Source organism: Vicugna pacos, chromosome 17 (genome assembly GCF_048564905.1).
Source record: "Vicugna pacos chromosome 17, VicPac4, whole genome shotgun sequence".
Taxonomy (NCBI): domain Eukaryota; kingdom Metazoa; phylum Chordata; class Mammalia; order Artiodactyla; family Camelidae; genus Vicugna; species Vicugna pacos.
Window position 1 is genome coordinate 22,675,242 of NC_133003.1, and position 23,969 is coordinate 22,699,210.

General features: G+C 53.2%; 2 protein-coding genes across 9 annotated transcripts in view; one reads left to right on the forward strand and one right to left on the reverse strand.

Annotated features, from left to right (window-relative positions):
• The window catches only part of HEMK1 (HemK methyltransferase 1, mitochondrial release factors N(5)-glutamine), a 32,945-nt gene extending 16,522 nt beyond the window's left edge, over nt 1–16,423 (forward strand). For 4 of the 8 annotated variants that reach the window (XM_072941335.1, XM_072941337.1, XM_072941342.1 and 1 more), the window contains 2 exons: nt 4,741–4,844; nt 16,287–16,423. In XM_072941335.1, the coding sequence (XP_072797436.1) occupies nt 4,741–4,758 (18 nt within the window). In that variant the 3' untranslated portion in view covers nt 4,759–4,844; nt 16,287–16,423. Of the gene's footprint in view, nt 1–4,740; nt 4,847–10,786; nt 10,925–16,286 lie in introns of those variants that run through there. The other 4 variants (XM_072941338.1, XM_072941336.1, XM_072941340.1 and 1 more) reach the window with 4 other exon arrangements.
• Nucleotides 16,150–21,972, reverse strand: CISH (cytokine inducible SH2 containing protein). Its single transcript, XM_006196354.4, has 3 exons — nt 21,511–21,972; nt 17,970–18,190; nt 16,150–17,734 (listed from the first exon to the last, which is right to left on the reverse strand). The coding sequence occupies exons 1-3, from the start codon at nt 21,528–21,530 to the stop codon at nt 17,211–17,213; spliced, it is 765 nt and encodes a 254-aa protein (XP_006196416.1). The 5' UTR covers nt 21,531–21,972; the 3' UTR covers nt 16,150–17,210.
• Between the last annotated feature and the right edge of the window lie 1,997 nt (nt 21,973–23,969).

The following is a 23,969-nucleotide window of genomic DNA, read 5'->3' on the forward strand; positions in this document are numbered from 1 at the left end:
TGCTCCCTTCAGGGCTCAATGCAGTGGTCCACCTGGGCTTATGGATCCTCGGAGCAGGAGCAAGGCTTGCCAGGGCTGATCCCAGAGGGCTTTCTGGAAGCCCAGTGTTTACGCCTATGGGCTCTTCTCCTGAGCTGTGTGCAACATAGGCCCAGACCTCAGTCTTCCAATCCCTACTGTGTGCCAGGCTCTGGGGAGATGACATCAATCAGAAGAGCCTATAAAATATGAAGATTGAATGGTGCACCCTGAACCAAGTGCTTCTGGGATTATCTCATTCGCCCTCAAGATATCCCATAAGGCAGAGTCTGTGAACCATCTCATCTTACAGGCAAGGAAACGAACTGAAAAAGGCTAAGGAGCTTGCTCATGTGCTGGCTGAACTGGGATTCTGGCACAAGCAGAATGACCCAGGACCTGGACCTTTGCCATCACACCAGGCTTGAAGAAGATGAGGCACAGGACAGGGATAGAGCAGGCAGAGAGGGCAGTCTAGGCAGAAGCCTGGAGGCCTGAAATCATGTGAACAGGGATGTATAGGGGCAAGGCAGTGATGGTGGTGAATGCCCTTGGATGAGTTCTGAATGCATTTCTGGATACCAGGGGCCTAATTTAAGTTTCAGGGTATCTGAAGATCCAGATGTTAACATTTGGGGATGTAGCCTGGAGGCAGCACTTTAGATGGAGTTGAGAAGACCACCCTTCCAGGCCTGAGGGCTGTCAACCACAGTGACCAGGCATCTCCATGTGTAATGGTGCCACGTGCCACACATACTTTGTCATCAATCCTGTCTGCATATCTTGGGCGCCTTCCTAGGCCCACTAGACAGATGAAAAGACTGAGGCTTAACCTGCCCAACATCACAAAAGCAGGAAGTGGCTGTGGTAGTATTTGAGCCCAGTCCTCTGACATCCCAGCTGGAAGGAGAGTGAGCAGGCCAACTGAGGCCAACTGCAGCTCAGGGCTCCAATTCCCCGGGGGGCCCCAGTGCCAAGCTGGGGTGGCCCCAGGGCTGACGTGGCCTTCCAGGGCAAAGAGGAAAGTGATGAGTCAAACAAAAAGCACCAGATGTGGAGTGAGCTTTCCCCCCTCCCAGCTGCCCGGGTGCCAGACTTTCACACCCCACAGAAGAGGGGCCCATTGGGGAGGGGAGGGCAGTGAAAGTGGCTGCTACTGGAAGGAGGTTCCGATGTACTCCGGATGTGGGGTGGGACTGGCAGACTCCCAGACTCTGGTTCCCAGCTGACAGGTGGGTGAGAAAAGTGAGTCCTGTCTCTGCGTAAGCGGGTATAAAGCCTCCTGTATCATGGGAAGCACAGGTCCTCAGGTCTGGGTGGTTCCGGGAGGAGTGTGTGGATGTGCCTAAAACCCTTCTTGAAGGCATTCCACAGCTCAAGAACTGACCAGAGCTCCCCACTGCCTGCCTGCATGGAAACCCTGCCTCTTGCACATTCTGCCCAGCCCTCTTGCCCAGACCCCTAGAGCTGTGGAGTTTGTTCTGTTAAACTAAATTTCACATGGAACTCAAATAATATATTTTTTTAAAAGATAAAGACAGCATCTTAAACATAAATATATTTTATAAATTCAGATTCTCAGCACTTTGTTAGTGTTAAGTCCATCAAGGTGAAGAGTGATGAGTACTGTCGTTTGAACGGGGGGCTAGGGTGGAAGTGAACCTTATGTTAGCCTCAGAGTCCAGTTTCTTTCGGTATTTGATTTTGGTGGCACAGGACCAAGTGACCCCTGATTCTCACAGATAAATGGTTACAAAAGTAGCAGTGTTTCCGACCACCTTGCAGTCTCCTTCATTCGCAGGGACAGCAGGAGAAGCTTTATGCCAAGCTCAGTCCAAATCTGGTTCTCTGGACACACAGGACAGATTCTAAATGGTCATAATTTGGTGTTGTGCCCATTTGAGTCTGTGTGTGGTTTTTTTTAAAATTGGGCTTTTTCAATAGTTAAAAATACAAAAGAAAGAGGGGGAAAGGAAGAGAAGGGAAGGAGAGAGGGAAAGGCGGGCAAGGGAGAGAGAAGGAACTCATGTGGGGCATCTGAGGATGCCCTCTCTCAGATTCTTGGTGAGGTTAGCCTCTGGCTCTCCTGGGAAGCCCACCCTGACTGCTCCATCCCTACGGGTCCTAAAGGTTCCAGTGTCTCCTCTCACCCAGCATTTGTCCCAGCAAGTGAATCTGGACTGCATGCTCCTGAAAAGTCTCTGGAGTTCACGACCTACAGCATGGACCTTCCAGATACTCAGTCCCTGGTTCTGGGGTGGGAAGAAGGCCCCAAGCAGGGTACAAGGACTAGGGGCTTCCCTTCACCCTGTGTGGTGCCTCTAGGGGTGGGAGGACTGGGGAAGCCAGTGCCCCTGAGAGTCTGGGGTTTCTGTACCTTCATTTCTGGGAACTTGCTATGCTTTAGAAAGAGAGAAATGAGAAGCAAAACCCTAGGGCCCCAGCACACCCCCCACTCCTGTCTTCCTTCCGCTGAGTCACAGCCAAGAGCCTAGCACCTCACCCTCCTCTGAGGCCATCTGGGTGGGGTGGAATTCAGAGTCATGTGAGGACACAGCATCCGGGACAGGTCCTTTTTTCCTGCCAGTATCATCTGTGAGGGGCCCTGGGTTGCTAAGGCTGAAACTACCTCCCAAGCTTGGAGAAGGGGTGACTGAGGTCCTTATTTGTCGTGTCCCCCCTCCCATTCCCAGGCATTTAGCATCAACTGTAAGACAGATGAGGTGGTTCAGGTGGGAACCTGTCATGGACTTGGACATCAGCTCCTCCTGACAGGCCTCCAATGAGTGGTTGGGTCCTTAGGCTTGCTCTGGTCAGCAGTGGGGAGCCATGAGGGCCAGGCCACATCACACGTGCACATCACAGAACCTGCACACCTCTACACAGGTGACCATAGGTACGTGCATGGTGACAGGTGTGGGACTTGAGTACTTCGGTCCATGTCCATGGTCACAGGTGTCCACACAGGGCCTCCCTTGGATGGGGGAACTCCAGGCTCTGGGAACCAGTTCAGGACTGTATGTGTGTGGCATCTGTGAGGGTCCCTGTGTTGCTGAGGGTTGAGGCTACTTTCCAAGCTTGGAAAAGGGGTGACACGTTCTTATGGGGTGTCACCCTGTTTTAGAGGCCCAACCACTATCTCTGAGTCATGGGAGCTCATGGGAACTCCCATTTTATGGAAAACTGAAGCCGAGAGGGCCTATGAATTGCCCAGGGTCACACAGCAAGTTGGGGAAGATCCGGAGGGGAATGAGCCAGACTCGGGCACCTGTCCATGACCTTGACCTTTTTGGCCTGGTATTTGGGGCTTGGCACCCCTTGATGGCCACACTGCATCAAACTCTGGGTTGATTCTCCCAGCAAACCCACCTGGGGACCAACCACAGTGTCCTCCCAAGCCTCACTGACTATGCCCGGGGATTTCTCACACATTAAATCTTTGCTTGTTCTGTCCTAGCTGCCTGGAATGCCCTTTCTCTCAAGTAATCTCTGTCTCTCTGTGTCTGATTCCTCAGATAAAATCCAGACTTGCAAATTCTGCTGAAATTCTTCTTCCACTTTCTCTGGTCCCCTTGGAAATTTCCCCTGCCTCCAGCCTCCCTCAGCCTCTGTACCCCCTCACTCCCACCCACTGTTCACCCACCTATTCATCATAAAATTGACCCCCAGAGCCCTAGGCTGAGGGTACAGGGTTCTTTGGGGCTGAGAGACTGGGAGCCACACCCAGGCCAGCTCCGCCCTTCTGACTTTGCCAGTCACTGGGGTGGGCCCGGGAACCAGGAGAGGAAACAGGGCCTCTGCCAGGCCTCACCCTTTGCCTGCAACTCTGCTTCTTCCCTGACTGTCCAGAGGCCTGGAGCACTGTACTCTAGGCAAGATTGATCCTTCAGAGTTTGCCATTCCAGGTTTTGCTTATTCCCCTGCACCCTGAGTACACCTCAACTGGGAGCTAGAACTGTTTGGTAGGATGGAGGGTAGGGTTTGAACAAAGAGTAGAGACCCCTCAGATTTGTTGGGTGCTGCTCTTATATTAAATGGCCCCAGACAGAGTTTTCTGCTCCTTTCCAGAGCTCTTGCCTTTCACTTGGTCTCAGGAAGCAGGTGAGAGGCTGCCTTTGCCCTATGAGACTGAGCCCCATCACTGCCTGGCTATCCCCTCGCTCCCCTCCACCCCTGAATGGGAGCCTAAGATTGTCAGGCCTCCCCTTGGTGCTGGAGTATGAAGGAAAAATTGACACTAACACTGCCCACAAGGAGCTCATGGCCTAGTGGAGGACAGAGGCAAGTAAACAGGCCCTTATCCTTGGGCCCTGCACCATACATTCGGTCACTATCTGCTCAGCACTGTGCCAGGCACTGGGCAGGGGCAGTATTCAGATAAGGCCCTGCTCACATGGAGTATATCCCTTCACACTCATGTTCCCACACAGCAGTTGCAATGCTTGGCTTGAGGTTTGTCTGCCTCAGAGGCCAGCTTGATAGGTGACCAAAATTGCCAGGGAGCTCACCCCCTGGAGTAGCCCTAAGCCAGCGAGGGGTGGCAGTTGGTGGATACGCACCCCAGCTTCCTTATCTCTTGGGTAGGACAACTCTAAGGTGTGTTCTGCACCATCTCTCAACCGAGGACTGACCTCAGTTGCCCACAGAGGGAACCCGCTTACTAAGAAACCTTCTTTGGCTTCCTTTCTTTCCCTGTCTCACTTCCCCTCTCCTCCGTGTCAGGAACTGGGAAGGTGCTGAGATTTCACCCAACCTGCAAGCTAACAAGTTGTCATACTGCTGAGGATGCTGGCAGAAGACACAAGACTCCTGCTTTAGGAACAAAGGTCAGTTTATTTTCTACAGTAACAGAGTAGACAGAGGATCAGCATTTTCTTGTACCACTTCCTGGAACCCCAGTTCCCACAGAGTGACCCAATAAGGGCCAGATGATGCCTGCAAATGCAGTAGATTGACAAGAGAGGAACCCTGAGTTCAGGGAACCCAAATCTTTTATAACAGGCTGTAAGCAAACTTGCCCAACCTTTGCCCCAGAGGGAGCTATTATCTTTATTAATGGTGGATAAAACAAATCTGCCTTTTTCCCTGGAGGGAGACAGTATCTCTACCTTCTAAGGCTGTTCACTATAATCACCCTTAAAAGTGTTACTTGGAACAAGGGCAGTCAGTGCCTCTACCAGCAAGTGTACAGAAGTGGAAGACAACCAGGAAACATTGTCTCCCAATACCCTACTGGTGCTTCTTGACATCACCTCCGAAATAAGCTATTTATGTTTGGATCCTTGTCCCAGAGCCTGCCTCTGGGGAAAACCCTCCAAGAGTGGGAAGATGACACTAAAGGGCATTAATGGATTTCTGATGTGGTTCTCATTTCTCCAGACCTGTCCTGCAAATAATGCAGGGGAGCCACACGAAGGAAGGTGTTTCCCTACCCAGAATCAATACTGTTGTGACTCCCAGGGAGGTGCTCTGAAGGACTCTTAGGGTTTCATTTTTCATGTTTAAATATTTAGTCCATATAGAATTTATCATGGTTGCCTGTGTGAAGTAGACATTGCACTTCATTTTTTCCCAATTGTTCCACTACCATTTATTGGAAATTGTACCTGGTCTGTCACTTCTCTAATCTGCCTGGAGCCTATTATGTAGAATGTATCACAAGCACACAGATGATCAGTTCACAGTAAGTGGACTAAAGAACACGTGGGTATCACCATCACTGGTGAGGTGACACTCACCACTGGCACAGTGCGAGACAAACCCAACACTCACAGTGACACCATTCAGGCCCCAGGGAAATGCAGGGGGTTTTGAACCAGCCTCAGAGTTCACAGAGGATCTGAACGTGAATTGGGAAGGTTTATTTCTATAAAAATACTTAAAACTTAATAGAAATTTCAAAAAGTTGAATAAAATTTTAGTTTTAAATCTTTTTGATTTAGATTTTTACATTAGTTCATTATAACTCAATAGTTTGTATTTTGACTTAATTTTCACTAATTTTGATTATTTTAAAAACAACTTTTTGGACTATATTATAAATACTTTCAGTTTTAAAATATTTTAAATTTAATTTAGTTCATATTTTTGTGACCTTGAAATTTAATATTTTATTTTAACCTGTTAAATCACTACTGGCAGTAGATAGAAATTATGAAAATCTTGATTAGAAAACATAATATTTTTCCTGGAATAAAAGCAAGAACAGTAAATGTTACAGAAAAAGTATGTAATACCTTTTGAATTAGGCACATCTTTACCTTCTGACTCACATCACTGGACGCCTGGACATGAGTAACAACTCTTAAACTCAAGCATATTTGATATCTGACTTTCTGATATTTTATATGAATTTCAGACATATAAAAACTGCAGATTTACAGATTTTTTATTGTTATGAAAGTTTATTTGTTGAGTAGGAGGATAGATCATATTTTATTAGCAGTTTGTGGCTTGTTTTATGATTTTAAATATTTAGATTCTGTAGTGAGGGCCTCCATTTGCCTTTCGCCTAGAGCACTGTGAACATCAGGGCCTGTGCTCCTGTGGAAGGAGCGGGTGTGTCCAGAGTTCTTCCTGCTGCAGTAAGGGCCAGAGAGAGAGTGCTTCTGGGACTCATGTCTACATGGGCTCATGGCCAAGGGGGAGTTGGAGGAGGGGGATGGGACTAGGGAGGAGCCCCCAAGGAGAAAATTCATCAAATCTATACATTTAACTCCTCACCAGGATTCTGTAAGATAAGAATTCATGACTGGCTCAAGTTATGCAGGGTGCCTGGCTCTGGAACCACCTATATGTAGCAGGACACCAGTGTCCCCTGCAAACCCAGTAGGTGCCACCTAGCAGCTCTTCCCGCTCAGGTCAGGTGATTCCAGGTTCAGTCCTCCCATGGCAGCCTCCCAGTCAAGGCCAGCCTGGCCTTGGTGCAGATGTCATGGCCTCTGAGTGGTGGAGAATGCAGTGCTCCCACCGCCTGCTGCTGCAGGTCCTGCCAGAGAATTATGATAATGAACTAGGTCCCTAGGCTGCCCCACCATCCTCCTGCAGGGCTCAAAGGACCTCTCAGTCACAGCCCCACCTCACAGCCCCCGCCCAGGCACTGAATCTCAGCCCTTCTCAACCCCAGGCCTGGCCTCTAGGGGATGCGCTGGGGGTGCCCTTCTCTGTGACTTGTTGGGGATGGGTGGGTAGCAGGCCTGGGGCTGTGATCAGTCAGATCCAAGGAGTGACCTGAGGACATGAGGGGAGAGGCAAGGGAGAGGAGAGTCTTGGCCAGTTAGGGTTCTCCATTCTTCTGAAGGCAAACAGGTTCTGAGTGGTTAAAAGTCTGCCCCAAGGTCACCCAACCAGAAAGGGAGAACCTTACTTCTCTGTGCCAGCCCTGACATGCTCCCCGGTCCCCTCAGCCAGACTTCAAGGCCACTGCTGACCCTGGGACCCTGTGATACGAATACTTATGGCAGCTCCCTGGAAGTGTGACTAGGCCCCAACCCAGTCTCAGAATAGGGTCACAACCCTCATGGCCTTCCTGGGGGCCCTGCAGCTTCTTTTTATTCTCTAAATAGGGTAACTATGGCTCCAATGGGCCAGATGTGTGCTCAGGATGCACAGCTGTGCACCGGTGGTAGGATCACACCAAGTGGCCTGACACTGGAGCAGGCCCCGTACCTCAGCTGTGGGACAGGGATCTGAGGGAGAGGCCCTGTAGGAAAGGACTGGCCTGAAGGAGAGACAGAAGTCCTGACCAGAAGTTGTCTGTCCACCAACAAGGGACTCAGCAAGCAGGGCCTGGCATTTTGCTCTCCCTTCTCCCCCTTAGCCCTTCATACCCCTGGCTGCTCACTCACACCTAACATCCCGCTTTCACCTGTGTCCCCACGCCTGCACAATGCCCTTCTCCCCAGGCACACACTCCCCTTTTTTCCCTACTCTTTCTGGTTGTCAACACTGTGCCTGTCCCTGGGCTGGACGCTAGGTACTGAAGAGGCTGCACCAGATCTGGGCCTGTCCTGGCAGATCCCTTAGAAGGGCCCTCCAGACTCAGTGTCAAGATAGGGGAGTCTAAGGGGACACCCGCAATCAGAGAGGGCTTACTGGGGGCAAGGACCCCGGCTGAGGCCTCAGCACCACATTCCCTTACCTAGGTCACAGCCCTGTCTCTGAGCCTCTCCCTGGAGTGGCCAAGAGGTTCCAGGAAGCGTCCCCTCGCTCTGCAGAGCCAATTCCAAGAACTGAGGCTCCTGGCAGCTCTTGCCCAGGATCCTTTCCTGGAACACAGGCCTCACCCCGCCCCGGCTGCTGGGTCTTATTGGGCAGCTGGTGGAGGAAGGGAGGGAAGGGGTGCCCTGGGCGGGGCCTCTGGGGTCCAGACACTGAGAGGTGGGCTTAGGCTGTCAGTCTGGAGGGGGTGGCCACACTAGGGTGGAGGCGGAGGTCAATGTGTGTGAAGGCATTCTGACTCCCTGCCAACAATGGGGGTGGGGGTAGGCCCAGTGTGTTCAGCTCAGAGCCTCCCTGCACACACAGGAGACTCACCCTTTAGGCTCAGAACTTGGGCCCAACTTGCTCCATTCCACCCTCCATCCCTCCACCACCACCCCGAAGTCCCATCTAGCAGGCAAATGACACGAGCCTTACTTTGGCCCCAGAGCAGGCCTTCATCAGATAACCTCCAGCGGTACAAGCCAGGGGACAGGAGTGGCAAGTTCTGAGCAGGGAAGGGGAGTGGGATAGTCAGTTCTTGGAAGGACATGACACCTATATTATTAATCTTGTTATAATTTCACCCTGCCTGATTATGACAGAGGAAATCATCTCACCCCACACCCTCAGCAAGTTGGGTTGGGTAGGTGGGGTTGGGGGTGACAGGCCCTGATTCGTGGGCAAGGACAGGGCCCAACTTCCCTCAAGGTCACTGGGCCTCCCCCTCTGGGGCGTGTCCTCCACACACCCGGCTCAGCCTGAGCTGGCACCAGGCCCGCAGACCCGCCTGGGACCTGCCAGATCACATTGAGCAACCAGTTCCTGAGGAGCGTTGAAGGCTGTTTGGTTTAAAATTAACTCCCCCACTCCCCCCTCCCCTGCCTGCAGGCCTCCTCTGAGTTCTTGGAAGAGGCCTCTGCTCTTACTTCCTGGGAAGAGGCCTCTAGCCGCAGCTGCTGCGATTCTAGCGAAAACACCTCATCCAGGGTGGGGGCGGGGGTGCCCATGCCACGCCTTCTCTGCCTTCTACCAGGCCCAGGGATCCTCGTGGAGCCTAGCACTCCCTAGTTCAGTCACTGAGACCCAGAGGAGACGGTGGGGGAGGGGGAGATTACCACAGTGCTGAGAGGGTGCTACTGCCCCAAAGCTCACAGCCCCGGATCAGGCATCTGCTGGCTCTGAGTAGAGAAAAAGGGCTATAGAAACCCAGCCTGGACTCCTCTGGCATAGAGAGAGCGTGAGCTGATCACACTGACAGCAAACTCAGGACTTTGGTCTACTTTGAGACATATATGGCCCGGAGAGATAAAGCAATCTGCCCAGGGTCACCCAGCTTTGCCTGCCTCAGCTCAGCCTGCCCACTAGATGCCAGGGTGACAACACTGACCTGGGCAGGATGCCGAGGAGCCAGCCCCCTTAGGCACTCACACTGAGGTTAAGAGCTCTCTATTAGGACACTTCTCTTTGTCTCTTACCCACAATCCTCTGCCCTGGGAACCTGTCTTCTTCTGGATAAGCCTTCGTTTTCCAGTGTCTCCTTGCGCTCTTTGTCTCATGGGCTTTGGAGAAAAGATTTCCTGAGAACCTGCTCTCCTAACAGCTCCTCCTACTCTACCCGAAGGAGCTGAGAAAAACAAAGGAATGTTGGCCAAGTGGAAAGGTCAACACGCGCGTGTGTACATACACACACACACACACACACACTGTTGTTGCTCAAAAGTAGGACTGGTGGCGGTAGGGAGCAGAGAGGGGCTTCTTTGGAGAGGGCTGAGAGGTTAGGGGCACTTTTAGAACAAAGGTTTGGCTCAATCCAGACTATGAGTGAAATCCTCACTCCTGATGGAGGAGGAGCCCAGCTCTGGTGACAAGAATGGCACAGTCTGGCTCCTTGGTGCTGGGTGTGGGGCGAGTCACTCCCTCTCCAGCCACACCATTGGATTGTAGGTCTCCCTAGTGGGGGCTGTGCAAATGAACAATCCTAGAGGACTGCCTGGAGGAGTTGTGGAAGTCTCAAGTTCCCTCAGCCCTCAGAGTCCACTTCTTGTGCTCTGGGCCTTGCCTGCTTCAGCCAGGCCTGGGTCATGGAAGCAACTGTCTTTCCATTGAGCATAAAGCTTTGGCCACACAAAAAGCCTCCTTCTTTGGGTCTGCTGCATCTCCTGCTTAGAGATGAACATCAGCTTCTACTCATTCCGTATTTCCCCAAAGCCAGGCATGGCTACTCTCCAACCACTCTGTGGCATGGGCACTACCACTATTTCTGTTTGACAGATGGGGAAACTGAGGCTCCAAGAGGTTATCCGCCTGTGATCCCAGGGTGATTTTGAAGGGGCTGAAATTTGAACTCTGCCTGAGTTCTTTCCACTTGGCTGATTTGCCTCTTCAAAGACATCCCCAGGGAACTTTCATGGGAAGCTGTGTGTGTGTGTGTGTGTGTGTGTGTGTGAGAGAGAGAGACAGACAGACAGACAGACAAAGAGAAAGGGAGAAAAAGGGAAATAGAGAAATTTAGCCAAAGAATGGCTGTTTTGAACCTATTATAGAAAGTATGTTTTCTCCTCCCCAGGCTGGAGAGACCTGAGAAAACTCAAATTCCAGGGAGATTCCCTAGGATGCAGTGGGTGCCTAACACAGGCATGAATAAGTACTGGAGAAGTTAAGGAAGACTTCTCAGAAAAAGAGCATTTGAGTTTGGTTTTGAAGGGTGAGTAAGAGTTTGTCCTGGCAGAAGTGAGGAAGAAGGATATTCCAGGATGAATGATAGAGTTGGAGGGCTGTTTGGAGGAAACCAGAATGGAATGGCTTGGCAGTTTGAGAAGCCATATCTTGGAGCCTAGGGTGAGACATGGGCGAGGTATGAGGGGAGCCTGTGAATATCACTAAGTGGGGAAGGCTGGACAAGATTGGGTTTGCAAGCCCCTCACTCTGAAGACGGTGGTAGGGCTGAAGGGGCCGATGAGGAGGCCATCAGGATGGTCCAGTCAGGTGAGTGACCAATGGTAAGGCTAGATCTGGGCAAAGCAGCCAGCAGGAGCAGCAAAAGGATAGCTTGAGAGGGATGAGGGGCAAAGGAGAGGGACTTGGAAATCAACAGGCTAGGGAGTTGAATGTGAGGGTTATCTCCAAGATGGGAGGAGAGTGGAGGCATGTCTAGAGGGCAGTGAAGAGTCCAGGTCTGGACAAAGGGAGTCTGGGGGACCTTGAACCAGGCCATTCAAGTTGCCAGAAGGCAGCCGACTCAAGTTCAAGAGTTCTAGGGTGGAGGGGGACAAGTCCTGGCCTGGGATTCAAAGCCCTGGGTTCCAACCCCATATGCCTGCTTCCTTTCTGTGTGTCTGGGTGACTCTGCCTCTCTGGGTCTCAGGCTTGCAGCTTTGAAATAGGACAGACCCAGAGGCACCTACCCAGCTTACCTCCCTCACTTATAACTTACCTCTGAGGGCACAGACCACTGAGGGCTGGGAGAGTAACAGGCCTGAGGGAATCCCATCTTCCAGGTGTGGGCAAGGGTAGCAGATGGCCTAGTCTCTACTGGAGCTACAAGAGAAGTTGCTAGACAGTTCGACTGGCTTAGCCTCCACCCCAGCCCATGCAGAGACCAGACAATAGGTCTATTCACAAGGACTAGAACCCAAGGCCTTGGTTGGCATATGACGCCTTAGGGTGAAGGGCTGGGCTGGAAGAGAGGGCAGCATCAGAGCTGGTGGGGTGAGGGGCTGCTTATAGCTATGGAGAGTTCCAGCCAGCTGCCCTGCAGGCCCCATGAGGCCCTCAGGGGCCCACCTGCCTGGCCCACCTCTCAAAGGGGATTAAAACAATGGACAAGAAATAGTTACAGTGACAGCTGCCGTGCTGCCAGGTTGAACTATCTCAGACTTTCCTCCGTATCACCTCAAATAAACCCTCCTGGGGCCCCCCTGTCCCCTCTGAGAGATGTGCTGTCACTGTTTCATAGCTGAGGAATCTTCTGAGGTTCAGTGAGTTTGCGGGAAACCCCCCAAAACCAAGTACACAGAACATGATGCACTTGTGTGCATCACTTGAGGGAAGGTGGGGGTAAAAGCAGGATGTGGGGGATGTGCTCACCAGGACTAGACCTTCAGGAATCTCCTCTACCTTGAGTCTCAGAAGTGGGAGCCCCAGCCTGCTGCCCCAGATTGTCCATTGGAATGACCCCTTGGGCAACTGGCTGTGTGGCCTGCCTAAGCTGGGGAGGGGGCCCCACACCCTGCAGTCAAAGGTGGGGAGGACACATTCACCAGGAGAGGATGTTGAATTCCTGGCAAAGCTCCAACCTGCTTTATATTAAAACTGGTCTAACAGGTTGGCATGAAAGGGCTGCCCAGGCCTGCACGGGCTCCACTTCTTCTGGAGGAAGAGGGCCTTTGTGAGGTCCCCAGAATCCTCCTGTCTTCTTGGTCAGGACTTATTTCAGGCTCTTTGCCCTTCTACTTCACTGTGGGCCAGGTGTGCAGGGTGGGAGAGTTCCCATCTAAGAGTGGAGCCAGCCCAGCCATGACCCCTGCCCTATTCAGACCTTTCTTTGGCTCTGATCCAGCAGGATTTGCTCAGTTGGCAGATTAGAAGCTGGACACAGGTACAGGGGCCCTGATGATTCAGGGAGTGTTAGGACATTCCGTGATCATGAGTAAAGCATCCCAGCAAGACCTTTCATTGATTGACAAGAGAAACCTGGATAGCCTAGTGCCTCTGTCCCAGAGTCTTTCTAGAGGGACATCGTGAGTTCAAGGTGGGACACCACACAGGATCAATCTCTAAACCCACCTACCCTTGGTCTGGCAGAATCCTCCAGGGCCCAGCCCCTAGCCCTAACTCCTGCCCCCTCATCCGGAAAGCCCTCCTGAATCATCCCACCCCTTCTGCATGCCCCCAGGGCATTGTGAGTGCCAAGGCTTTAGCATGCCAGCCCCTGGGAGGCAGAGCAGAGCAGCAGTTACACAAACAACGTCCTGAGTCAGGGTTTGAACCCCAGCTCTGTCCCTCACAAGCTGTGTGATCCTGAAAAAGCCACAGTTTCTCTCTCTGAGTCTTACTTACCTCTTCTGCTGTAAATGGGGACAACCTCTGCTGGTGTGGAAGGCTGCAGTGAGAACTTAATGGGGCACGAACCCCACCCAGATCACCTAGTTGCAGCCCTCACCTCCTCCACTCTCCACCACACCCTATTCTGCCATATCCCATACCTCTCAACCTCCTTTCTGGGCTCCAGCCCCCAGGCCCTCATTAGGCCATCCCCATTCAGCTAACAGGTTCACCCCTTAGAAATGAGTATCAGATCATAGCATTTCCTTTCTAAACTCTGAAGAAATGCTCCACCACACCAGAACACAGTCCATGTGCTCCCTCTGCCTTCTCCACCCATCCTGTCTCTTCAGCTCTCCTGGGCAGCCATCCCAGACTTCTTACTCCTGATCTTACCAGGTTTGTTCTTGCTTCGGGGCAGTTCCCTGGCAGCTCCTTCCACCTGGATATCCTTTCTCTAAGTTGTCTGCATAACCAGCTCCTGCTCTTTGTTTGGATGTCCAGGATCAGTGCCACCCTGCTCCAGAGCTTTCCCCAACCCTCTCATTTGCGGCAATGTCCCCACCACCCAAAGCCACTCTCTTCCCTGCCCCTTGCTTTGCTTTCATTTCACTCTCAAAACCTGTCCTGAGTGCCCATTTGTCTACTTGTTTATTATCTGTCACCCACCAGCCCATGAGCCCCACAAGGTTGAGGAATGTGTCCATCTTGTTCCCTGCTGTGACCCCAGGGCCTGGGTGAAGTCTGGCCTAGTTGGTGCCCAAAGAGCACATGCACTGGGAAAGGATTTAATTGGTAATGGGTTACCACCAGTTATTGTTTGTATGTGGTATCTTTCTTCCCAGCCAGTGTGTGCTCCTTTCACCAGCCCAGAACCACCCAGGGGTGACTGCAGTGACCAGAGGATTTTCAGCATCTGTTAGTCTGGGTCTCTGACTTGGGGCTGGGGCCCAATGACATGCCTTCCACTAATCCTGTTCTAGGCAGGCATCACTCACTCCCCTGATAGGTAAACGTGAAAAGAAGACTGAAGCAGAAAAATCTTGCAGATCAGAAGTAGCTGCCAGCTCCTCCTTAGGCAAGAGCTAGACCCTGGCTTGGGCTAAGGTGAGGATGAGGGGGATAGGACCCTGTTGTCTAGGCCACTGGTTCCAGAGACCTTAGCAGGTCTTGGCAGGCAGGGACACAGGGATAAAACCAGCATTCAAGAACAGCTTGCCTGAAAGCTGCCCCCCAGCCGCCTGTCTTCGCTGCCTCCTGTAGTGCAGGGACAGGTGGGTAGTCGGGATCCTGAAGGGTTAGCTCTGTTCTGTGCCTCACCTCCTCAGACAGTCCCCTGCCCCCTCTGGGCCTCAGTTTCCTCAACTGTGGAGTATGGGTAATGTTTAGACACTCCCAGGGTTGTGGTGAACATGACATAAAGTGCAAAGCCTTTGTCCATTGCCAGCACCCGGCGGGCACCCTGAGACATCTCCCTTCTGTGGACAACAAAGGGCTTCCTCCTGCTCCAGCAGCTTTTTGTCTGGGCCATGGCACCAGGTGGGAAATAGCCTGCCTTTGACTGCTCTGTGTCCACTACCCCACTACTGGTACTTGATCTGGGGGTGGAGCAGACAGAGGGGTCACCTCAGGCATTCTGGGAGTCACCAAGGGGCTGAGATCCAGGCTGAAACAATGAGGAACCAAAGACATCACTGGCAGGGCCATGGTGACCTGGAGGAGGGCTGCTGCCGGGCCCTGCAGCCAGCAACAAAGTGCCAGGCAGGACATGTGGGCCTGGGCCCCACTCCCAGTACAGAGAGCCCTCACCCACCTCTCACTCACTCTTACCCAGTAGCAGGTCCTTTCTTGGCCACAAATATCTCCATGCCTTCAAGGTCCTATGCCTCCATAGTTCTTGCTTTTTATCCTTTCCTGCCTCCTCCTTATCAACATGTCACTCCTCACACCTTCCTGCTTCCAACCTGCCAGCATTTGCCTCTTCTCAGCTGTAACTTCTAATTGCCTAGAGGCTAAGAAAATAGAAAGGTTAGAACTATTTCTAAACTAAGTGTTAAAAGGCTATGAATGAGGTTCAGAGGAGCTTTCCTGTGAGGTACTCAAGTAAAGGGGCAGAAAATTTCAGGACATAGTGGGATTCCAGGTGCTGAAGTGCTCCAAGATCAGACCATCAGACAATGGAGAGTGTTTACATTTTAGTTGCTCTTCCACCTACTTCTGGTGTCCAGGACCCTGAGTGCGAGAAGAGAGTCCTCAAACCCCAGCCAGCTGGGCCCAAACCCCATCACCACACCTCAGGTCAGATTCTGCCAGCTTACTGGCCACCATCCCCAACTCAACTGTCTGCAGCGCTGCACAGAATGACCCTTCCCCAGGCCTCCTTGTGGTTGGGAATATGAGCTTCCCAGTCATGCCCTGGTGCCTTTGCACTCCCTGTAAAGTGACTGGCCCTGACTTCTCTGACTGTTGGCCTCCTCATCTCAAAAGACACTGGCCCCTGGAGCTGTCCATAGCACCCATTCCCCCCAGAATTCTCCACTTTGTCTTTAATTGACATCTCCTGTCTGTACCTCTATCAGGTCTGATGCTCCTCTGCCACCACCCCAAACCTGGACCCTGCCCTAACCCTAACCCTAACCCTAACCCTGCAGGCAATCCAACTGGCCTTTACCTCCTGCCTCCCACCCTCCAGAGGGAACAAGAGGGAAGGAGTGGAGAAAGGCCATTCCCTAACCCCTCCACTCTTCAGTGGTCCACTAGCAGGGCTGCTCAGCCACATAGGTCTCCGGGCCTCTGCTGACCCAGATATAAAGTGGGGGATAACAATAATAAGATTGAAGGGGACAAACTGTGCAGAACTCAAAAGAGGCCCCACTGAGGGCTCTGTAAGTGAAAGATACAATTTTATTGTCGTTACAGAAAAATCAGTGAAAAAAAAAAAGACTACCAAACTGTTTTTCAAAGTAATAATCACTTTATAAAGTCTTTTCAGATATGTATTTCTTTTCCTCTCTCACGTGCAGGTACCTTCCTGGGCAGGAAACAGACCCAGAAGAACTGGAGCAGCAGCTCTCAAAGTAGCATGTCCTCCCCACCAGCCCAGTACCCGCACTCATGCAGGGCCTATGCCCCAGCGAGACCAGCTCTGTGCAGGCAGGGCTCTGCCCTGCGAGGGGGTGAGCGGCCAGCTCTGTTGGGCTCTAATGCCTTGGCTCCATTTTCTTGTCCATTTGCCCAATCTCCCAAAACAAGGTTGGGGGCAGAAGAGAGTGGACACTTTCACAAGGGGTGGGGCAGCGCCAGGACATCCAGGACTGCCTTGGGTCCAGCAACACATCTCAGAATGGGGCTCTCCACCAGGAGGAGCTGGAGAAGCTGGGGCAGGGCTGGGGTCTCTGGAGCACTCAGGGCTCAGGGCAGAGAGGTATGGTTGGCTCACGCTGAGATCAACCCAAGGAGAATAAATAAATAAATACTGTATAACTGTGCAGTCCTTCAGCCTGGCCTGCTCTCCCATCAGGGGACTGTCACTGTTGACCTCAGTTCCTCTGGCTCCCATCCTCCCTGAGACAGAGGCTGGCTGGAAGGAGGGGGCCTGCCCCACTCTGTGGACTGAGAAACCAGGGCCAGCCAAGTCTATGCAGTTCAGGAGGCCACAGTAGGGAAGTGGGAGCCTGGGCCCAGCCCACAGGGTGAAACGAGGTCCTGCCTGTCTCCCTGTCTTCTGACAGATGGCCCACCACAATGGCTGCTGACCTCCAAGTCATGTGACACTTCCCCCTACCCCTGGCCCCAAGCTTTGCTCCTGCTGACTCTTCCTGGTCCAGCTGCCAGATGCATGCAGGCACCAGGATGACTGGAGGAGGGATAGTGGGAGCCCAAGTCCAGCTAGGGCCGGCATCCCCTCTAGGATCTGGCTGGGTGAGGCTAGGCGATGCCTGGACAGGTCAGAGCTGGAAGGGGTACTGTCGGAGGTAGTCAGCCATGCGCCGGGGCAGTGGGAGGCAGTCCACGTCAGCCACCAGACGGTTGATGACGAGGCGGCACAGGTGCTGCAGGCTTCGGGCACTGCTTCTGCGCACAAAGGGCTGCACCAGTTTTAGGTGCACAGCAGTAGCAGGCAGTGCTGGGTCACCAGGCACATCTTCCTTAGGGGTAGACAGAGCCGGGGTAGGTGCAGGGTCAGGACTGTCGCTTCGGGTATCTGCAGCACAGGAGGCCACATAGTGCTGGACAAGGCTGACCACATCTGGGAAGGCCAGGATGCGCGGCCTGGACAGGCAGTTGGAGTCCAGGCGGAAGCTGGAGTCTGCATACTCGATGCGCACGTTGGTGGGGCCGCGGGTGGTTTTGACAGACAGTGTGAACAGGTAGCTGGGGTGGGTGCTGTCGCGTACTAGGAATGTGCCCTCTGGCATCCTCTGCAGGTGTTGCCGGGCCTCGCTGGCCGTAATGGAACCCCAATACCAGCCTAGGCAAGTGTAGAGGGGGCAAGAAAATGGTCACAGTGGAAATTAGCTGGGGGCACCAACCCAGGGCAGGGCAAGGCTCAGCTTCTCCCTTCATATGTCCCTAGGGAGGGCTGTACCTCCCCCATCAGACTCTTCTGGGCAGGGCCATGTTTCTCAAATTAGACTCAAAAGGCAGAACTAAACTTCTCCCATCAGACTTTCCAGGACAAGGCCTGTCTTCCTCCTCAGACTCACCAGATTCTCGAAGGTAGGAAAAGGTCTTGGCTATGCACAGCAGATCCTCCTCAGGGTCCAGAACCTTGGGCTCACTCTCTGACTTGGCTTGGGTCTCGTCGGCTGCCTCCTCCAGGAAGGCGCCAGCAGGCAAAGGCTGCATAGCTGGTTCGGGCAGCTCCAGGGACTGGGCCCACAGAGGCCGCTGCCCGATCTGCTCCACAGCCAGCAAAGGACAAGGTCTAGAAGAAGGTAGATGGGCAGTGAGTGGAGGCCCTGTGTTCTCCCTGTTTCCAGGGATCCCCTATGCCCCAAACTGGCACATGACCTCCGGCCAGTCTGTCTCACTATGAATCCCAGTTTCTCCTCTGCCCACCCATGGGCTCAGTGAGACCAGTACCCCACTTCCCACTTGTCATCACTAAAGGCACCTTGATTACTTTCCCCACATATGAGCCCTCTTTTGAAAGAGACTTCTCCGCCCTCCCACATTTATTAAACAGTAATTACAATCGTCCCTCAGTATTCATGGGGACTGATTCCAGGAGCTGCTGTGGATACCAAAATCTGCTGATGCTCAAGTCCCTTATATGAATGGCATGGTACACTGAACACATGGGGCCCTCTGTATCCATGGGTTTCACATCTGCCACTATGGAGGGCCAACTGTAATCTCTGTATTTTGGACCAACCAAATACACAGATCATTCCCTATATGCCTTTTTAGCTCACAGTGGCCAGTTGGTGTCTCCACCACACTGATAGGATTCAATGCAAAGAGGCCTTACAATGGTGCTCTCCTGGCAGTGGTGGGCTGATTAAATGGCACTAGTCCTGGTTGAGCCAAGGGATGGGCCTGTGTGGGGTCCTCCAAGAGGCCCCAAGATTATGGTAGGATGTCTGAGGTCACATGTGACCTCTCCAATGATAAGAGTATCTGTTGGAGGGACCTAGGTCCACACTAACCAGGGCTTAGAGGCCAGAATAGTCTCCCCAAACAGATCAGACTCCCATCCTTTTCTCTGTTCCTCCAGCTGAGGGTCTGGGGTAGACAGTAGCCTCTAAAGGTGCTGGCAAGTCCCACCTCCCATAAACACAAGCTGCCACTGAAGGGCAGGGTGCTCGTTCCACCTTCTGGATCGCACCCTGACAAGCCTTCCCTACCAGGCACTAGATCGTATACAAACCTTGCTCTTCCCTAGACCTCAGCTTCTCTACCCGTGCCCCACCCCTCTCCATGAGGGTTCCTAGCAGCCCAGACACTGAGGGGTTTGGCCGCATTATATTCTCAGATGGCTAGAGTTGGGTTGTTGAGCTGGCTGCAACTGGAGCAGTAGCTTCCCTTTAGGGGAAACCCACCCAGCATGGTGATCCTGGGGCTTCCTGGGAGTGAGGGGCATGGTCCTGGTTCCCAAGGAAGACTGCTTGTCCTCTCCTCGTCACAAAATCCTTAGGCCTAAGTTCTGGGTCTGGTCCCTTGCTGGATCTCAGGACACCAAGGTAATGAAACCCTGGGCCCTGCCCTAAAGGAGAACTAACAATCCAAAGTCATAAAAGCAAAGAATGTCATGGGGAAGTCAGGGTCTGCCTGCTCCTGTGCTGAGTTTGCTAGGCCAAAGGGAGGAGTAGTGGGGAAGAGACTGCAGGCAGAAATGACGGCATGGGTAAACACTGCCAGGTATTGCCTATGAGGCAGGAAGAGGTGGGCAGGAGCCGACAGCAGGAGCCAGACACAGGAACCAGATCTGGCAGTGTAGGTTATAGGTGACTCTTAGAAAATGTGAACAAATCAGGGCCCCATGATCACTTTGAGGAGAAGGGGCCCCAAGACCCTGGCACACCACAGCCTGCTAATACTTCTCCACCCCGACTCCCACTGCACTACAGAGCCCTGGAATCCATTTTGGGGAGCTGGAGGCTGAGTTCCGAGGAACTGACTGGTGGCCTGCCTGCTGGGATCCAGGGCTCAGCTCAGGCCCAGGAGACTTCTCGAAGTAGGGTAGGCTGCTAGTTGGTCACGCCAGATGGAGCCCCCGGAGTTTAGCAGGGCACATGTGAATGTGGGTACCTCTAGGGCCAACATGGTGTCTGGGTGTGTGAATGGCTGTATTGGTCACCACAAGCTCCTGGTGAGTGAGTGTATATCTGGGAGGGGTGTGTCCACAGCTGTGTCATCATCATGGTGGGGGCGGTGGCTGGTGTGTTCCAGGTGTGGGTGGCCTGTACGTGTGTGTGCCTGCTATGGAGCTCAGCCTGTGAGTTCTGCCTGGGGACCAAGCCAATGAGGGCAAACAGCCCTGAGGGGGGATCCTTCAGCAAAGCCGACAACCCAGACCTACAGTTGAGAATCCCTGCTCCCTTCCTCCGGAGGGCACCAGCTGGTCTGTGGCTGTGTGTGTATGTGTAGGTCTTAAAAATCTCACTCCCTGACACCCAGCATCTGAGGTTCCAAGGGCATCTTCAGCTGGAGCAAAGTGAAAGAGAGGGTGGGACCCCAGAACTGGGGGGTTCCTGAAAACAAAGGCAGTGGGGGTGTGGGAAGGTGTTCTAGAATCCCAAAATTCAGAGAGGAGGAAGGGAGATACTGGAGACAATTAAGGAGAAATACTGAATTATGTCCAGTCTTCCTATCACCTCCAGGACTCCTCCCTGGAAACAGGACTGCTCAGAACAAGGGGTACTTGAGCCTCGCTCCACCTTCCACCCTTCCTCATTTGGTACCATGCCAGTTTTGATAACAGCAGCCACTGGGCCACCGAGCTTTCCCTGTCTGTGGAGCACCCACTCACATCTTTCTCTCTCCCTGGAGCTTTCTGAGCTCCTGTCAGATCAGTCTGGAGAGCATCAGACCCCTTGGTTGAAGGGGTCCCTGAGGCTCTGGGCAGAAAGAACGTGCTAAGAATGCTTAGCTGAGGCCAAGAGGTCTTATCAGTGCCCACCCCCGCAAGTCTTTGGGAAACTTGGAGAAAGCGGGGCAGAAGCCAAGTTCCTTCTCACACTGGGATCCCAGACTGGGCTGAGAGGAGGGGTGAAGCTATTGTGGGGGTGCCCCAGACAGGACGGGGCTAAACCTAGGCTCTCCCAAGAGCTGCTTGTTTAGCAGGTGCCACCCTGAGGAGAGTCAAGGATCTCAGGCTGGCTTCTCCAGAAGAGCCTAATTGCTAGCAGGAGAGTGGATGACAAGACAGAGAGGGGCAGGGGCTGGCCCAAGGTCACCAGTATGCCAGCAGGCCAGAGTAGAGCTTTCTGGGCCCAGAAGGGGGTCTGGGCAGGTGAGCCAAGTCTTGAAGTCCGCGCTGCCTGAGGCGTCTACCTGCTCCGGCCTGAACCCCAGCTTAGCCTACCCTGTGTTTCTCCCGTCGCCAGTCGACCCTCAGTTTCCCTACCCACGGTGCGAGTAGAGGTGGTGACGATGTTGTCACCCCTCCCTATTGTCACTTCCGAGGTCTTTCCGGCACTTTCTGACCCGTCAGGCTCTCTTAATACTCGGCACCTAGCACGAGGCCAGTACCCTGCCTTGTGCCAGCTCGGAGGCTGGGCGGGGGCGAAGAACAGCGCTTACCCCTGAACGCAGAGGACCATGTCCCGGCAGCGGCAGCGGCAGCTCCGGAGCTGGGGCTCGGCCAGACGGCGGTGGCTGGAGAGAGCGGGTCGCGCTCGCAGGTCTGGGTCCCGGGGCGCAAGGGCGGCGGGCAGGGACTGAGAGGTGGCGGTGCGGGCGGGCCAGAAGGGAGACGGGGGCAGGCCGGGAGGGCGGGGCGGGGCGAGCAGCCTAATCTTTTGTCCTCTGTGTTCCAGCCCTTCCCGGAAGCGATGTCTTCCTAGAACCGCCGGCTGTGCGGCCCGGCGGGGAGAGGTGCGGGCAGAGGCGTCGGCTCCCTAGTCTTGGGCCGAGGGCCGCTAAAGGAAACACCTTTGACAGATTTCCAAGAACTTTCCAGGAAAATGGGGCGGGACCCCGCTCACCGACCAATCGAACTGCAGGAGGAGGAGCAGAGTGGTTGAGGAGGACCAATTACAGCGCTTGGACCCGAGGCTGACGTGACTATGTGGGGTTGAGCCTGACCTAGAGACCACTAGGGAATGACCGAGTAGAAGGCCAGGGAGGGGCCGGTGTTCTACAGACCCAAGTCCAGATTTTCTTCGGGCATTCCCCTTCCTTGGGGACAGGACCTCTTATCTCTGAAGAAGTGGTGACAGCAGGAGAGCGGGGTCACGGGCTCGTCTCCTTCAAGGCGGTTTGGTGTGCAGGCGCCCCCTGTGGGCTGCACCTGGACTCTGTGTGTGGGTCGCATGGGATATGGTTTGAAGAGGGACATTGGGAGATGGAAAAGGTGTGGAAGGAGTACTCAGAACCGAGCAGGTCCACGGGGGTCAATCCTGACATCACCACAGCCAAAAGGATCCAGGCAAGAACGTTTTCTCTGAGACCTGGGGGAGAAGTCACCATAGCAACATTTGCACCAAGCAGGGCCATTCAGTCTCGACCCTAAGCTGGCCTCTGGCAGGCCCTCCAGTCAGGGAAGAAATGACTACTGACTTCGGGAGGCAGGCAAGGATAGTGAGCCCCCAGCTCCGCCCACTGGACAGTCTACATGTGTCTCTAGATTGGTGGGCCTCCTAAAAATGTGGGAGACCTGGAGCTCCAAACACCCAGAAACTGTAGGATGATAAGGTAGAGAGAAGGAGCAGTGACACCCCCTCCCATCTACATGGAGCACTTGCTACACTTTATCCTTAACAGCTGGTATTGCCCCCATTATGCAGACAAGACTGAGCCCCGGGGAACAAAAGTCAGAAGCCCATGCTCCTACCCGCAATCCTCTCCACCTTTTCTCAGTTCACTGGACTCCCCAGGAAGCATCTTGAAAGACTATAAGGACTACGTACACCTTCTCCAAGCCCTTAGGCCAGAAAGAGAGGGAGAGAATTGGGGAAGCGACAGGGTCTGCTCCCCACTCCCCACTGTCCAATGTGTATCCTCATGTTCCCAGGGAAGAAGGTAAGATTCAGATCTCCTGCCAGGGATGACAGACTGCTGGCAGTGTCCAGAGGCCTGGATGGTAGTGTCCAGGCTTTCCCCAGGGCAGACAGGGCTGAGCTTGCCCTGCCTGGGAGGAGATGAAAAACAGAGGGATCCAAAAGCAAAGCCCTGTGAAACAGGACAAAATGACAAAATAATTGGTTCAAATGAGAAGTGACTTCAGGGGATCCACTTCTCCATAAATTTCCTAAAGAGAAGTTGAGCTTCAGTGTAGCCCCACCAAAATAGGCTAGAAGCTCCTTTAATGGGATGCTGATGGGCGTGGAACCCTCATTACTCACTTTGACGGCGGAGGCACCTGGAGATCCCAGCCTGGGGCTCCTGTGTAAGATGCTATCTCTTCAGTAGGAACTGCCTACTGCCCTGCATTACTGTGAAGGCAAAGGGCCTTTGCAGTTGCCAAGCAACAGAGCTGGGATTTGAACCTAGTTCTTTGTGGGGACCAATCCCAAGCTCTCTACCCTAAGGCTGTACCGCTTCCTTCTCACTCTACTTTACTGAACACTTACTATGTGCCAGGTGTGCTCAGCAATTTCCAGCCCATTTTATTTTCTTACTACTACATATTGCCCCCTCTTAATAGGTGATGAAACTGAGGGAGAGAGAGGTTACAATATATCCTAGATCACTCAGGCCCCGTCCTTCCCCACACTTCCTCTTCTTGTGACATGCCAGCTTCTAGGCATCCTTCGGGATCCAACTTTCAGGTCCTCAGTGAAGCCTCCCTGTCTCCTGGCCAGTCAATGGCCAAGCACCAAGGATGTCCCCTTGAAAGCCCCCTACAGAAGTCAGTTATTATGCAGTACTTTGTGTAAACTAAAGGGCCCCAAGGGTTTTGCCCTCCAACCGTCCTTTGTGAATTTGACAGTATAATGCACCTTTCAGGCATGCTAGGGACAGTGATATGCCTCTGTTTTGCCCCAGGTGCCTGCTTGCCCTAGGTGTTGTGAGTCCCTGGAACCATCTAATTATCACCT

Bases quoted from the DNA above. Each gene is read 5' to 3' on its own strand.
- CISH (XM_006196354.4), bottom strand. From the start codon at position 21,530: ATGGTCCTCTGCGTTCAGGG. The intron at 18,191-21,510 runs GTAAGCGCTGTT...ACCTTCTTCTAG, and splicing joins ATGGTCCTCTGCGTTCAGGG to ACCTTGTCCTTTGCTGGCTG. The intron at 17,735-17,969 runs GTGAGTCTGAGG...ACACTTGCCTAG, and splicing joins TTCCTACCTTCGAGAATCTG to GCTGGTATTGGGGTTCCATT.